Source organism: Crinia signifera, chromosome 5 (genome assembly GCF_055691185.1).
Source record: "Crinia signifera chromosome 5, ASM5569118v1, whole genome shotgun sequence".
In the NCBI taxonomy this organism is placed as follows: Eukaryota; Metazoa; Chordata; class Amphibia; order Anura; family Myobatrachidae; genus Crinia; species Crinia signifera.
The window spans coordinates 68,010,710-68,028,394 of NC_139221.1; the positions used below are offsets into that span (position 1 = coordinate 68,010,710).

General features: G+C 41.3%; 1 protein-coding gene across 7 annotated transcripts in view; it reads left to right on the forward strand.

Moving 5' to 3' along the window:
- ST18 (ST18 C2H2C-type zinc finger transcription factor) overlaps positions 1-17,685 on the forward strand; it is a 248,881-nt gene that overhangs the window by 206,532 nt on the left and 24,664 nt on the right. For 5 of the 7 annotated variants that reach the window (XM_083187401.1, XM_083187400.1, XM_083187397.1 and 2 more), the window contains exons 14-17: positions 8,374-8,436; positions 9,999-10,067; positions 11,981-12,061; positions 12,138-12,218. In XM_083187401.1, coding sequence (XP_083043527.1) covers positions 8,374-8,436; positions 9,999-10,067; positions 11,981-12,061; positions 12,138-12,218 — 294 coding nt within the window. The remainder of the gene's footprint in view (positions 1-8,373; positions 8,437-9,998; positions 10,068-11,980; positions 12,062-12,137; positions 12,219-17,685) is intronic. The other 2 variants (XM_083187398.1, XM_083187399.1) reach the window with 1 other exon arrangement.

A 17,685-nucleotide genomic window follows, 5' to 3' on the forward strand; every position in this document is an offset into this window, starting at 1 on the left:
AGCAGCCCGTGAATTCTGGCCAGTTATTTCATGTAACAAAACCTTACCTTCCCTAAAGAACAGCTCGATTCTACCCTCTTTCAGAAGAGGAAGAAACATAAAAGATATGGTTGTCCACAATGACATCAGTTCATTTACCCCTAAACCTAAATCATTTCTTCCCACCCGCAAAAACGGGAATTACAAATGTATAGGCTGCACTACCTGCTCCAGCTTAGAAACAGGAGACCATTTTTTCCATCCACACACGGGTGAAAAAATACCCATTAAATTTCCTTTGACCTGTAGTAGCAAGTACGTAATATACTACATAAAGTGTCCGTGCGGGCTCCTGTATATAGGTAAAACCATCACTCAGTTCAAGGAAAGAATCGCCAACCATAAAACTAGCATAAGAGCAGCCTTATCAGAAAAAGGTTCGGACCAGCCAGTGGCTCGCCACTTCAAAGCCCACAATCATCCACTCCCCTCTATTAGATACAAGATGATAGATTGTATCCCTGCCAGTGTCAGAGGCGGCGACCGCAACCGCCTACTTCTGAGATGCGAAGCGCGATGGATACACCGTCTACAGACGGTATCCCCGCACGGATTGAACGAGCAACTCTCGCTCACCAGCTTCATTTAGACGCCTCCTGCCAGCGTCCTACTATACATGCCACTTGTTGTGTGTAATTTTGTCTCTTGATTCAGATGCATTGACTTTCCCTTGATTAGTCTAATGAATTTGTTCCGATGTACTTGACATTCATTGTTTCCTCCTTAATTGTTTAATTAACTTGAGAGGATTCAATACATCTTTTTGATTACGTTGCTATTGCTTTTGATGCATTACAGGGTCTGTACCATTGTCTTACAAACTGTTACATTGCCGGTATTCGGTATCACAGGTACCACTTGCTCATGCCCTGTTTTTCCTGTATTTTAGATGTTTTTTCACCTTGATCACCATGGTTACGGGTGCACGGTTCTGGCACGCCCCCTGTGATGACAGGACTGATCGGCGCCTGCATCGCTAAGGTGACGTCATAGTACTCCGGGAGGCCAGCGCGAGCCTGAGCACTGGGTGGGTTAATCACGATTGTCACCTATAAATGTAAGTAATGTACTCTATGTCTGTTATGTCTTGATAAAGGGTCAGAGACCCGAAACGTTGACTGCACCTCCGTGTGTAGACTCTTTTTTGACCGACTATCCATGTTGTGATTGCGAGTGCCGTCCACTATTCCTGGTTCTTTATATATATATATATATATATATATATTTCTAAATCACTTCTGTTGTTTTTATATTTTGCTGTCTTAATTAAAATTAATACAAGTTATATTTTAATATTCTGAGGTGCACCATGTAAACTATAGCCTTCCTCTTCTATGTATCCTCTAAGTATATAGCATACTGTATTACACTGTGTATTATTGTGTCTCAGTGGTGAATGTGTACAGTAGGCTGCACTCTATGTCACATTTTTTAATGGCTTCCTAGTGGCGCGATATACTGTAGGCTGCATCAGGAACGTAACTAGGAAGGTGTTACCAGGGCCCCGGGGGAGGCACTGTAACAAACACATGAAACATGAGTTTGGCTTGCTAGGTGGATTCCAGTGTACAGGTGAACACTGTCTAGGTCAGGGCTGGGCAACACTGGCCCTCCAGATGTTGATGAACTACACATCCCAGCATGCCTTGCATCAGTTTCAGCATGGCCACATAGCAAAACTAATGCAAAGCATCCTGGGATGTGTAGTTCACTAACATCTGGAGGGCCGGTGTTGCCCAGCCCTGGTCTAGGTTGACAGTTAACAGGTCAATCCCATATGGTCGACATGCATTGGTTTGACAGGCACACAAGGTCGACAAAAAATCCACATGACAATAGCCATGTTGACAAATGGTCATAAAGTTTATTTGGGGGAGGGGGGGGTTCGTTTTTCCAACTTTTGCTTGACGTAGTAATAGTAACCTAGCTGAAGCATGGTGAGTAGGGTGGCCAATCCTGTATATTTATACACTAGAGCATCATAAGGACATCTTCTCAGTATGACATAATGACATTGGTGAAGATAACCCTGGCACGTGAGAGTTTACAGTATATAGTTACTTTTCTCTGCTACTGTTTACAAAATGGTCGTCCTAATTACCAGTCAAGCAAAGAAGATATAAAGGACAGCGCTAACCAGTACATAGAAACAATTTACGAAATAAAACAATAATACAATTACAGTATCTACAAATTCAGACTTCATCGCAGGGCAAATTTGTTCTCAAACTAGGCAAAACCATGTGCGCTGCAGGTGGGGCAGATGTAACATGCGCAGAGACAGTAAATTGCAGTGTAAAAATAATGCAGCCAGTATTTACCCGGCAAAAAAAACAAAATAACTCACACACAGTTACATCTGCCCCACCTGCAGTGCACATGGTTTTGTCTATTTTGAGAACAAATTTGTACTGCGATCAGATCTGAATAAGGGCCATAGTACCACATTATTACATGAAACACCTAATACAGTACATTCTAAAAGTGAGATTAAACAGGTTTCTCCAAGAAATTCCTAGACCTAATAGAAGTTCATATGCCACCACAAACTAATGTCATTAAGAAAGGTTTGTTTACCAGTAAAACACCCCATAGGTCATACATTACAGTTGTGTGAAAAAAACTCCACGTAAGAATTAACGTTAGCTCTGGTGTCCTTAATTAAAGTTCCCTGCAGGTATGTACCTGGTCTCCCGATGTGTTCTGTTGCTTTAAGGGAGAGAGGAACGGTGTATGGGCTGTACCCTACCCTGTAGTAACCGGTGTCAGGCCAGTTGTGTTCATTGCTTGCTTCTGAGGGGAAGATTTACTAAGCCTTGGTAGGAGAACGATAAATCACCAGCCGATCAGCTCCTGTAATTTTTCAAACACAGCTTGTAAAGTCACAGTTAGGAGACAATATTTTATCACTCTTTGTTTGAAGGCTTAGTACAACCCCCATCCTCCGTATACATAGTTTGAGGAGAGCTCTGGAGTATCTTTAGCTGCTATGCTTCATGCAGGTATCGGCTCTCTTATTATGTATTTAGACTGCACTCTTCACACTGCTTTCCTGTCAAACATTTAATCAAGTGAGAGCTGATGGACTACTGTAGGTGGATCTGTGAATTGTGCAAATCCTTACAGGGGGCAGGAACCATGAAATTGATGCTAACAAATGGGGGCTTCCACTATATCTGTGTAGGTAAGGATATGCGGGCTGGTTAATAAGGCCTTCGGGGGAGGCTATCGGGTTTTAACAATGTAGGCTTATATAGAATGCATAAGTGGTGCAAAGTTAGATGTTCAAAGGGAGGTCCAAGTTTCATTTAATAAAAAGGAGCTTTACTGTTGTCAGCATACATGATCGGAAGACATTAAAAACCTAGCTCTCCACCAGGACACAAATTAATTTCTTGAACCCTAACTATAATGGACAGCTTGGGCCAAATGTAATGTGAGAATCAGAAAGTGAGAGCTTTTGGGAGTGTTTTCACATTTTTCTTAAAGCGGCAATCAATTACATAGAAAAAGCAACCTGGTTTTGCAGCGTAAATGATTGCCACCTTAAAAAAATGGAAAACTCTCCAAAAATCTCACTTTCTGATGACCATGTCGACATAATACATGTTGACCTTTTATTGTGTCGACCTTTTGACTTGACCCTATTACCCATACACACACACACCCACACGCACACCCATATATGTCACTGAGAAGAACATTTCAATAAAGGATTTTGATAGAAAAGTAAAAGAATCTGTAAAGCACATGAATTATTAGGGAATGCCTGGGACAGATGAACAAGGCCATATTTGTAACTGCTGTGGTTCCTATACAGTAAATTTTGTGGATCCTTAATATTTGTCTGTATAATTAAATGGGCCCTAATCTGATTCTTTATGTAGATTTACATTTTATTTCGTAAATTATAATTAGATAGATAGACAAACAGACAGACAGAATTTCCCAGAATACTCTCTATATTATTTATTCAGTATGTCTCGTGCGATTTTTCTTTTGATGACTTCTGTTCTACAATATTTTCTAATTACTTTCAATACATATACATTACAGCAACAGTGATCATTTCTGTTAGCTAAACATAACTGTTCTGAAAGCTATAATTAATTTTTGTTCTAAGTTTAAACTTTTTTTTGTTACATAAACAATTCTTTGTTCTGCTTACTGTATAGCACCATCTTCTGGGGAAACAGCAGTATTGTATTCTACAACAGTTCGTACACATTAAATTTCCAATACTGTACATTTTTTATGCAGAATTTCCAGCAGTTATCCCTCCAAATCAAATCTAGTAATCAACCTTTACATTTCCATACTAGAAACAACATTTTAGCATTTCAAGAATGCAACTTATATTTTTAAGAAGTCAATGTGTAGCGTACTGGTGCATTACAAATATCAATTGTACACAAGTTTATAATAGATTTATGTAATAAAATATTTGCACACGTGTTTACAGCTTTTAATGTGTATATATGGCTATCAAACATTTAAAAATGTCACCCTACGCTACCACAAGACCAGACAATAGGCCGTCATTCTGGTCTGATCGCTCCCTGCAGGTTTGCACAGTGGAGCAATGTTTTGTTAGTGCGTAGGCGCATAAACATTGATGCGCATGTGCAGCCTCTTAGTGGGAAACGGGCGCGGCAAATTGATTCTTGCCGGATCATGTGGTGCATGCACATACCAGCATTCAGGTACCAGGACAGATGCAGGAAAGAGCAAAGAGAGGGTACAGTGGAGGGTGCCACACTGCCTCATACAGATGCTGCAGTCCCACTCATAGCAGTGTTGAGGTAACCACATTTATCCAGTGTACTATACAGCCTGTGTAATTTGGAGCTGACATTAGTATAAAGGAGCACAATAAACAGCTTGTGCAACATATAGCATTGAATGGAATACGAGCAATAGGGTTCATTGCCTTAATCATTGTTATTGTAACTACATAATCTCCTCTCTCCTGTACTGCGATTACCAGAACTTGCTTTCACTCTAGTAATATATCCTATATGGTTATAGTGGTGAATATTAACCCTGTGGATGGATAAATGCGGATCACACTTCTACATTGTCTCTAAGGGGGTTATTCTAGTCCATTCTTTCTGACAAAATCCTTCTTAGATGGACAAAACCATGTGCACTGCAGGTGGGGCAGATGTAACTTGTGCAGAGAGAATTAGATTTGGGTGGGGTTTTTCTTCAAAGTGAGATCTATATTGAAGTGTAAAATCATGCAGTCAGTATTTTCCCTGCACAGAAACAAAATAACTTACCCAAATCTAATTCTCTCTGCACATGTTACATCTGCCCCCCTGCAGTGCACATGGTTTTGTCCATCTAAGAAGGATTTTGTCAGAAAGAATGAACTAGAATAAACCCCTAAGATTGGGCGGAATTATAAGCACAGCAAGCAGCTGCTCATGCGCATACACGTTTATACGCATGTGCATTTGAGAAACATCGGTCCCCTGTGCGAATGCGCAGATGAGCAAATGGCCCAAAATAAGGTCCCATATCTCCAGAAGGATATAAATACATTAGAGATTGTACAAAGAAGGGCAACTAACATGGTGCATGGCCTACATCACAAAACGTACCAGGAAAGACTAAGTGATCTTAACATGTGTTGTTTAGAGCAGAGAAGGGAAAGGGGGGACATGATAGAAACTTTCAAATATATCAACGGTTTTAACAAGGTACAGATGGGAGACATTCTTCACAGAATGATGAGCAACAAAACACGAGGACATGCACTGACACTAGAGGGAGGAAGATTCAGCGTAAGTTCACTTCACAGAGAGGGTAGTGGAGAAGTGGAATAGCCTCCTATCGGAGGTGGTAGAGCAAAATACAGTAGAGCAATATAAACATGGGATAGGAATATTCATATCCTTACAAATAAATAAGGATCAAATATGGTTTGAGGTTACATGTTTAAAAAAGGGGCAGACTACTAGATGGGACAAGTGGTTCTTTCAAAGCCTTTGTAATGAGAAAAGGCTTGTAAAAATTAGGAAGACTCTTGGAAAGGTCAAGAGACAACTGCACTGGATCTGCCAGTAACATAGGGGTTTATTCTAGTTCATTCTTTCTGACAAAATCCTTCTTAGATGGACAAAACCATGTGCACTGCAGGGGGGCAGATGTAACATGTGCAGATAGAATTAGATTTGGGTGAGTTAATAGCCTCAGACACCAGAGGCCGAAATCCGGCACACTGAAACCCAGACAATGCACCAGCAATCATTTTAATGCCAAGTTTCAAAACCACAATGACCCATAAATAGATCAAACTATCTTTGCAAGCAGATGCAAACTCAGCAATTACTTATTCCTCTGCCAATTAAAGGCATGTACCTTCCCAAGGTACATCTACAGTGATGAAGAAACCTGTTTCACCAAATCATAATTGGCAGAATTTCAAGAAGCAAAAGAGCTTTTGTCAATCTCTTCCCCATCCATTACTCAGGCCAAATCACAGTGCATCAAGATCCATCAAAGTGACAGCTAAACCCTAAAGACCCTTCTGTGTCCATAAGCAGCTGCAACTGAAATTTTTCAATGGTTTGGGCATTACAAAGTCTACCAAAAAAGCCCTGTTTGATTTCAGTTGACAAATAAAATGATGAGGCTTGGACACTCAAGCCATTGCTCCTTCATATTTTCTAAAAAACTAACGCGTTTCACTGTGTATATGCAGATTTTTCAAAGGTTTAACAGCTGCATATATGCAGTGAAACACGTTATATGTCATCACTCGATTCTGGACCACCACCTGCATTCCAGCTAATAGGCCGAACCAGTCCTGGACCCTTTTCGCTATCTTGGTTTCCTAATTGAGACATCCCTCTCTAATTTGCATGTGAGTTAACTTACCCAAAAAACTGACACTGCTACAGTTGGTCTTGATAAGATGGGTACACCAGCCCAAATTCCTTGTTATTCCATTGCTACGAAGCTAAAACTATAAACCTTCTACTTTGATGGCATCCCTTGGGAGGAAGGGCTTACCACCTTTCAGAATTTAACATGCCACATTATGCAGAGGATGTCTGGGAAAGCATGCTCATTTTGAGGATTACAAAACTGGGTTAATTTCTAAGGAATGGACACTGGTGAACTTCAGCTGGACTCAATCCCAGTCGGGTGACTATACCGAACACTGTGCATTGCTATTTCATGATTCTTTTGAATTTGATACCATATACATTTTTTTAATTGCTTCAATTGATACCTGGTCATTTAGCACAGTTACCTATTTGTGTAATTTTCTCAAAAGTGATTGCATCTGACAAAGTAATCTTATGCAGTGATCTTACAGACAGCTTTGTGGGGACTGTCGGGACGTCATCCGGCACCCCAGCTGTGCATCCAACTATGGCAAACGTCTTGCCAAAATCATCAGGCACCCCAAAATAAAATTAAAAATACCTGTATGTAAAAAATTAAATAGGTAGAGCAGTGATCCAAACAAATGTACATATAATAAAGCCACTTAGATGTATAGCAATGTTCTGCAGTGGAACTGCAATGCAGATGCAGCATGGCATGCCGTACTCACTTACATTGCTCCTGTCTCCCATAGGTATCAATGAGGGGGCGACACATGCACACACCAGCCTTATTTAAGTGTAAGCATAACGAGAGCATACGATTAGTGTATGCCCCTCTATGCTGGGTGTTGAATATGCATTGTGGCAATAACATAAAGGGACACATCTGCAGTTATTGCAAGACATTATCAACACTACAAGTCCCAGAATGCACTACAGGTTCAGATAAGTAAAACTGAAATATTACCAGAGACCCTGGCTTTGATGCTGTTTGTCCCGGAATGTCAGATTGCCACCCATCTGACAAATGGTGATGCACCTGTTGAGATAAATGCAGTGTTACATACGGTTCTTCATGAAATGACAATATGTTTACACATTGTTAATATTCATGCATACCTAATACAGTGGAGAGTGATAAACAACCAGCCAATCAGTTTCCTAACTATCATTTATCAAATCCAGCCTGTATCATGACAGTTGGGAGCTGATTGGCTGCTGCATTATCACTCTCCTTTTTATCACTTTTTGATGCTTGGTGCATTGGGCCCACAGTGTGAACAGTAAATACTGATAGTGCATGTATGAGAATGTACTAAATTAATAAGAGCATTGCATTGTAGAAAATACAACAAAGTCATGTGCAGTATAATGTAACATACAGTGTACTGTGCACAGTCAGGAAACCGATCCCTAGAGAATGAGGGGGGCCCTCAGGCAATTATTCAATATGTTTTTAGATTTATTTTTCATTTAGTTTTTCGTTTTGCAGTTGTCCAACTCCGGGATGTGATGGCAGTGGCCACGTAACAGGAAACTATGCTTCACATCGGAGGTACGTAACTACAGCCAGGGGTAAATGCAGGATTTCTGGAGTGTGGTTTTCCAAATGTTTGATTTTAGAGTGATTACTGCCAGCCCATGCAGCATGCAATAAGTTATAGGGCCAGATGTATCAAGCTTCAAAAAGCATTAAAATGGAGAGTGATAAACAACCAGCCAATCAGCTCCTACCTGCCATGTTACAGGCTGGGTTTGAAAAATGACAAAAATGGCTGTTTGTTTATCACTCTCCATTGTATCACTTTGTGAAGCTTGAAACATCTTGCCCTTAGTATGCCCTAAACCAGGTGCACTTAATGTAATCCAATACATCACACATATACTATGCAGGCCCAATGATCCCAGAAAGCCATTTACCAGAGTCCTTCTGTAGTGCATTGACCGAGCACTCAGATCCACACACACACAGACACAAACCAGACTTGGTAAGAAAATTTTTTGCCACTGGGCTCAGCTACATTCCACCCTTTATACTGCATGTAATGGTCACTGGCTAGGCAGTGAGGAAGGTTTTTTTTTCGGATAGCTGAAACCTTTAGAAGCATTATAGGGCACAGTGGGGTAAATTTATAAAGAACTATGGGGCATAGTGATAAATAGTGATTTATTTTTTTATTTATTTATTATTTATTTTTATTTATTTTTTATTTATTTATGGGGAGATAAATGCAAGGGCGATAAAGAGAGATAAACGTCCAGCCAATCAGCTCTTTACTGACTTTTTTCAAACACAGCCTGTAACATGGCAGTTAGGATGTGATTGGCTGGATGTTTATCTCTCTTTATCACCCTTGCATTTATCTCTTGTTAAAGCTTAATACATCTGCCCCATTATGTGCAAGTTGATAATGCTCCAGACAATCAGATCTCAACTGTCAATTTACATATTGAAGCTGATTGGCTGGTGCATTATCACCTTGCACATAACGCTATTTATGGTGATTGATGCCACTTCTTCAAGCTTCATACATTTACCCCAGTGTTCTGTAACAACTCAATAAATCTAAATTAGACCCACTGTATGTCTTCTGTGGAGCATGTATGATAACGTATTTCTTGTGCTACTTTTACCTTGAATACAATGAACTCTGACTCATACAAGCGAGTTTGTATACTGTTTCCACTTCATAAACATTGCAAACCTGAATGTGAATTTCTTTGTTTGAGCAGTGCGTGAAAGCAGTGACACTATTCTGTGTGTGCAGCGCATTCCTAACAGTCACGTCGTTGTTTCATTTAATTTGTAGCACTAAATTAAAATCGCCTCTAATCTACCTACTGCTAATGTTACTGATATTTATAAATTCAGTTTGAGCGTTCATATAATTCTGTTTTTTTCCTATTACGTATAGTATAACATTTTGTACTAAAGTTTAGCGCTGCAGAAAAACTAACAATTTTATATCGTATTGTAAACAATAAAAAAATTCAAAATTATTCTCAAAACTATATGACTCTATATACTGTATATTTATGTTGCTCATGGTTATAAGTTTTACTTTGTGGTACAGTATATGCTATTTTATTAAATTATGTTTTTTTGGACAATTTTAGTGTTTCCGGTTGCCCATTGGCTGACAAGACCCTGAAGTCTCTCATGGCTGCCAACTCCCAGGAACTTAAGTGAGTTTTAAATTTAAAATAAAAAACCTGTGGTATTTACTAAAATAGTTAAAGTAAACTTTAGCTGCAATATTAAGCAAATAAATTTAGTTGGTTGAAAGTTGTTGCGGGAAATAATACTCGATTAGAATATCCATTAAATTTATTGCATTTTTGAAAACTTTTTTTCTTTTAATGGGATTTGGTATTTATATTCCTTTAACCTGAATATGCCATTGTTGCAACCACTGTGTATATATGTGTGTATATATATATATATATATATATATATATATATATATATATATATATCTCAAAATTTGAAAAAGAAAGGCATCAAAACAGATGTTTGTTATTTAGAACTTTGAGCCTTATTCAGCGTGGATCATTTCGAAATCTATCAAATGACTGTGTGTGCACAGAGATCAATTGAGCATGCCTGGCCGCAATTGGAGAATTAATATCCGTATGCATAGCAGTCACAGTTTGATTTAAGGGAAGCAAGCATTTAGGGTTGGAGACATTGCATTTTCTGGGTGTGTTTGTGAAAATGCAGGCATGCCCAATAATTTTTTGGGTGGGTATCTGAACTTAGAGGTGACCACTTCCAGCCTGGTTATTTAGTAGATTAGTGGAAGCCCTAGACTTACACAGATAGAAAAAACTGTTTAATGGCTTGGATTTTGCGAATGGATCTCCAAATGCATTGCTATTTCTGATGCTTTCTACAGTTTTGCAAGGGTTGATTATTCTTGCTTTCTGACCAATCTTCTAAATGGCTGCGCCAATGTAACTTACTGGTGGAACCATTACTTTATGTAAATTGTGTCACCTGCGCCGCCTAAAGCCAAAGTTTCCTTCCTATGTCGCAAGCATTAGATGCCAGTATCATCTTCATTACATGCACATGAGCAGTATGACTGGTGAGTCCCTGAGAGTCCATAGCCCAGTCAGTATGGGTCATTAGGTCATCCCATATTAGGTCGACATGAATTGGGTCAAACAATGAAGATTGATAAGGCTTAGGTTGACTGTCAACCTTGCCATTGTCAACCTAATGCTTGTGTTGACCTTCCAACCCTGTAGACATTAACAATGACGACCTACAGGTGGAGCAGCTCTCGTCAGAGCTGCTATTGGCAATTCTATCACCAATCGCCGCTGCTCACCATCCACCAGAAGGGGGCATGTGCACATGAGATGCTCACGTGCCCTGTTCTGACAGTGCCCGTCGCTGCCCTCCACTGCTCATGTGCCCCATTTGGACAGTGCCCGCTGTTGCCCTTCACTGCCCACCCCCCCCCCTCCACCTAACAATGCCCATCTCCCTGAAGTGGAGACGGGCAGGGCTTCCACTCCTCGCCGCCATGTGAAGGGGATGCACATGCATGTGAGAGGCTCATGCATCCCCATCAGATGCATCGCCTCTCCGCCAGCTTTCGCCAGCTGGCGATTCCCTGAGCTAGCTGAGAGGCGCTTCTTCTGTATTTCCAACTGTTAGTTCGCTAATTGCCAGCGTGTGGAAAGGCTATTCAATGAAATAGCTTTTTTACCAATGCTAAAAATTGGGTTTCAAGCATGGAAACCGACTAATTATGTGTAAATTGCAGAATTAATGTTTTTTTCATACATGAACCCACTGATTTTAATGATTTTAAGTAAACTTTACTATGCCACGTGGAGTTGCAAGGTTTTATCAGACGTTAGGCATTTCCCACTAATTGGATTGCTTCGTTGTGGCAATTGCCCAGGGCATTTATGAATACTCCTCTTGGTGTTAGATTAATTAATAAACTGAGGGCAGTATACACCTCTCTGTAAAAGAGTTTGCTGAAATAACTAAAAAAAAAGATCAGATATCAAGTTAAACATAATATAAAAACATACAAAAACATACAGTACAATAAACAAAGTAGTGAGCTAATCGGCATTAGTTATCTGTGTGTCTTCAGGTGCCCAACACCAGGCTGTGATGGATCTGGACATGTGACTGGAAACTATTCTTCTCACAGAAGGTACAATTCATTTCTCCTTTGTAAATATCTTATTAGCAACCAACATTGGTCCTAATTATTTTATTTATGCTTACAGTTTGTCAGGCTGTCCACGGGCTAGAAAAAGTGGTGCCAAGGTGTTCCCAAGTAAAGAAGAAAAAGAAGACCCAGAACTTAAGTACGTTCAAAATCAACTAGTAGCAGTAATATAGGACAGGATTTAACTAGTGTGGAGTCTTCTTGGAATCAGAACAAGTCTCCTATCTGGACACACAAAAGCACTTTTAGGACTTGATTCTGGATTACCAATAACAATGTCCATTTAAGATGAGTAAGGTGGCTGTGGTTACACCATACAGTAAGGCAACTGTTACTTGGACAGGATGCAGTTAGCATTCTGTGAAAGGAATGCAGTCAGTCATAAAACTGACACGGCATCCCAATCGGCAGCCAGTAGCAGTGCGAGTCAGCGATAGGCTAGGGGGTATGAGTAAGGGGATGCAGTCAGCATCCGGGCCATCCGGATGCTGGCTTGCAGTATACCGATGCCGGCATCCTAACTGCCTTCAGAAGTTCTAAAAATTCAGTATGTAACTGCCGGAATACTGAGAGCTGGTATCCCTGAGTATGTGGGGAGCAGTAGAGGGTGCCCAGGAAATTGGGGTTAGGTTTAGGCACTAAGGGCTTAGGGTTAGGTTGCATGGCTGCAAGGTGTAGGGCTAGGTTTAGGTGGTAGGGTACAGGTGTTAGGGTTAGGCACTAGTGGGTAGGGTTAGGCTCAGGGTGCTGGAGGAGAGGGTTATGGTTAGGCTGCTAGAAGGGAGGGTAAGGGGAGAAACAGGGAGAGGGTAAGTATACTTACCTCACCCCTATCAGATTTCCTTACTTCAGAATGCAAGGCGTCAGTATTCTAGCCACTGTCATTCTAACCGCCAGTCAAACATTTGTATCCTGGAGTAGGCAGGGTTTTAAGGGTTAGGTTATGGGGGGTGGGGGATTTAGGCTCAGACTGTTGGGAGGGAGGGTTAGGATTAGGAACTTAGAAGGAAGGGTAAGGCTGCAGGAAGGTAGGGTTAGGTTTAGGCTGTGGGTATAAAGGTTAGGGCAGTAGCAAGGAGGGTTAGGGTTGGGCTGCAGTGGAGAGATGGTTAGAGTTAGGTGAAGGAAGGGAGAAGGTAAGTACAGTATACTTACCAGATCGCTGTCTTGATTCCCTCAATCGGGAAGCCAACATTGGTTTCTGTCAGCATTCCGTTTGTCGGTCCACCGTATGTTTTCCATTTGGACAAGCTCCTGAGTGCAGAGTTAGATTGAAAGCAAAGCATTTCTCATATACCTACAGAACCACCATATATACAATATTTAAAAACATGGTATTATTATACGTTATTTCTACCAATATATTATGCAGCATTATGGACCTTATTCTGGCTGACTCGCAAGGCACCCAGATGCTGCAAGCACGGCGGCCCGCCCCCACCTCGGCCCCCACCTCACATGCTGCAAACCCCCACATGTCTGTGAATGGATGATTTGCATAATCATCCATTTGCAGCCTTGGGTGCGGGGGAGAAATAATTTGATGATTGGCGACCATCAAATGATTTCTCCAGTGCTCGCAGATCTGAGACACCTCTGTGTGGGAAGCGGGCGGGTAGCTGACATCCGTTGACATCCCCGCACCCGCATCACTGGGCCATTGCCTTGGTAAGCCCAGCATTTTTATGGGAACGCCCATGAAGCACTGGGCGTTTCCATGGGCTGTGCCCCCCACCATCGCTCCAAGACCCTACCTGCACTGCTAGATGTGAGCAAGATGGCAAACATGCAATTCGCTGTGCCCGCTCGCGCCAAGCATCTGCACATGCGCATAACTGCGCATGCGCAGATGCTGAAAATCGTGCCCCCCCCCCCATCATGGTGGCTTTGCAGCCATTGAGACAGGCAGCACTAAACCTGAGCTCCCCCTCCTTTCACCAATTAACCCCCTATACTCGACCTGCGGCACCTCCAATTGTGCTTATACAGCTAAGGGTCACACTTAGAAAACAAGAAGTGCTGGCCGTGGAGCTGGAGACACTTTCTACTCTCTCCTGCGGGTTGCAGCCTAGCCAACTGAAGCTGGGGACTAATTTTCTGTGGCACCCATAGAGGTTCGACCAGACAGAAGGGACCTGCTGCCTGTTCGTCATTAGATTGACAGTCACAGCAGATAGGACTGGAGCAGGGAGATATGGGTAGGGGGTGGATGCTGATGTCCAGGCACAGAATGAGGACCTTGGGGAGCCACTCTTAATGATGCTGGTGCTGTTCTCTGCCTGTCATAATGGTTGACAGGCTGCGGGACATGGAAGCTAAATAGCCACTAAAATAAATGATCATATTAAGCACACCGCACAGGGTGTAAGGAGGGCCGGGGGAAATGGACACCACTTTTTGTTGTTACAGCATCATTGCCTGTCATGATTTATGACAGCAGAGCTGACATAACTTATAAAGGTCCTTCCACTGAGGAAGAGGAGGCTGGATGCTGGAGAATGGTTCATGGTCCAGCACAGACCAGCTCTTCATGCTGTCCACTGTCATAACTGTAATATGCGACACAGGCAGCAGCTTTGGCAGAGCAGGGAGAGCGCCTTTACAGCACTGCGCCTCCCTGCTTTGCAGAACATGCTGAACGGGTAGCACCATCCCTGGTGCCGCCTTCTCTAAACATGCTGTGGCTGGTGTCAGTCAGATTCCGAGTATTTCCTCCAACATGGCCCTGTGAGTGAAATCAGGTGCCGAACCAATGAAAACTTGCTGTCCAGCAGCGAATCAAGAGCCACAGCTGCTGATCCGTGAGTTCTGATTAGCTCAGGAACCGACACCTACTTATATATCAAAAGTTTGCTTTAGCCCTTCTTAGGTCAGCACGCAGCCTGCGGGGCGCAAAAATAGGGGGACGGGACCGCATGTGGCCCACGGGCTGTGAGTTTGACACCTGTGGTCTAAAGCTATCAAAAGAGAAGACCTTTGTTATTTAAAAGCAAAGCTGACGGGGTTACTCAATCCTCTGCCGCTATTTCTGATGGATGAAATAGTAGCGAGTGCCTATTCATACCCAGTTTTTTGGATGTTGGCCATCTTGGTATAGAACTGAAGAACTGATGTAGTGGCACCATCTCATGACTACTACTAATCCACCCTACTAGAGACACTGATAATGCTTGCACCCTGCACTACTACCCACATACAATCTATATCTGGTTACCTCTATGCTTCACTCCATACAACAAGTCTATGAATACATAACTGCGAGTACAACTTTACATTCACATTGCTACTAAATAAATCACCCTTCTGGTTAAGTACTGGCTGTTATTGTGTCAGAGATTCCGCTAGTGTGTTCATACACTTTACCATATTACCGCCAGCTGTACACACATAATCCAACAGGTGTGACCCCCATGCATTTAAAAGAAAAAAATATTTTTGTTATTTCTGTTAAAACAAATAGCAGTTTATAGACAGTGTCTGCCTACTTCTGGGCCATAACAAAACCCTTTAGTTGAAGCAAAGTTGGGTGGTCTGATAAAAAAAAAAAAAAGCTTTACACTTCATAATAATTAAGTTGGACAGACCAACTGAAGAGTTGTTTAGTTGGGTGAATGTTGGTTAGATATGTGGACAGATTATCTCTTTAAGGAAGATTACCTGTTTCAAATACTGTACAACATTGTTGCTAAATGGTGTCTTCACCTTTGTTCACTATTATTTTATTTAAAAAGAGGTAATAAACCAAGATACGTCATTTTACCATAGATTAGATGCACTCTATCATTGTATATACTGTATAAAGTTATTTGAATTTGAGGAGTCTATTCATCTGTATACATCCACTAGTATCTGATTAATGTTAGCTGTTTCAAAATCACTATAGCAAAAGTGTATCTAAACAATTTTACAGATACAGTAGGCAGGTAATTACGGTACTTGTTTCCTAGAACGGCCACAATCGCGGGCATCGTGTACCTTAAAGTTAAGGTACACGATGCCCGCGATGGACCCGATTTCCTTTGAAATCAGGTCCATTTTGCCGGCAAAGGCAAAATCGGGGGCATCGCGTCGGTCGCGTGCATTAACATGGCCCCCGACGTGACCGAAGCGATGCCCGCGATTTTGCCATAGGCTTCAATGTTAAAATAAATAAAATCTGTATCTGGACAAATAAAATAAAAAAATAGTATGGATTCTTCCCTAATATGATGGTGTGGCAATTATTTAATTAATTAATTAATTCATCCATTCATTCATTAATAAAAAAAATAGTTGGTGAACAAATGTAAGGTGTTGTGTAATAGGGAAAAAGGCAGTAATCACTATACACTGTTTTCATAGCTGAGATCAAAGTGTAGCTGCCTTCAGCCATCCTTTCGGCACAGTCGTACGGACACATACGCCGCGCTATAATGGGCAAATGCATATCCAAGCTTGTCGCTTGTCATGCAGGCTAATGTGACAAACACATCATAGTCCTGTGGGGGTGTGGATTATTAGATAGACAGTGTCTATTTAGACCTAGTCAATAGGTCGACCCCAAAAAATTCAACATGCAATAGGTCAACAGGGTCAAAAGGTCGACATGGGAAAGGTCGACAGGGTCAAAAAGTAGACTAATGAAAAGGTCAACATGAGTTTTCCACATTTTATTAGTGTCAATGTCAATAACCGTTGAAATGGACCCCCCATTAGTTTAATGTGTACCCTTGAATGGTTCCCTTCGCTTGGCATGCTTCGGGCTCGGTGCCTCGCTACACTTGGAACACTATTATATTCTCACTTTATGCCGACATGGATGGTTAAGTAAAAATAAACCTTTTTTTTTTTAAATCATGAAAAACCCAACCTTGTCATGTGTCTACCTTTTTCATGCCAACCTTTGACCCTGTCGTACATATTGAATGTTCACCTTTGGGGTAGACCTATTGACTGTCTATCAAGACACTGTAGATATCTCAACCAGAACCAAGTCCAGTGGCACATGAACAAAGGACAGTCTTTCATCCAGTAACGACACACACCTGTATGATTCCTAGGTAAATAACACAGCAAATGCCAGGGAGGCAGTAGAGGAAAGATAAGCCCTATAGCATTCCAGGAAGCCAGCAGCTAACTGCCAGGTAGAACAGGTGTGCAGGGTGTCATCTGGGTGAGGAACATGATGCATTGCAGTGTGGGTGTCAGCACCAGTAACACACTCGTCATTATGGCCCTAAACAGTAGATGCGTATAGAACTACCAGACTGTGCAACACACTGGGCGGTATTCAATGAGCCTGATTCGCCATGTTTTTATGGCGAATTTGTGCTGTTTGGCGAATTTCTGACTAAAACGGTGAATCACCCTATTTAATGACCACATGGCGAATACATTTCAAGGTTTTTTTCACCATGATTCACCGAGTAGCAATCGCTATCTTTTTATGGTGAAGTGGAATGTGAACTTTTAAAATAAAGTGTTTAGTTTTTTACATTTGGTGTCAAAAAATCAGGAATTTTATTCTGAGGAGGGGCATGCTATTTTTATTCATGTGCTGTAAGCACATGAATATATATTTAATTAAAAAAAAAATATATATATATATATATATATTTTTTTTTTTT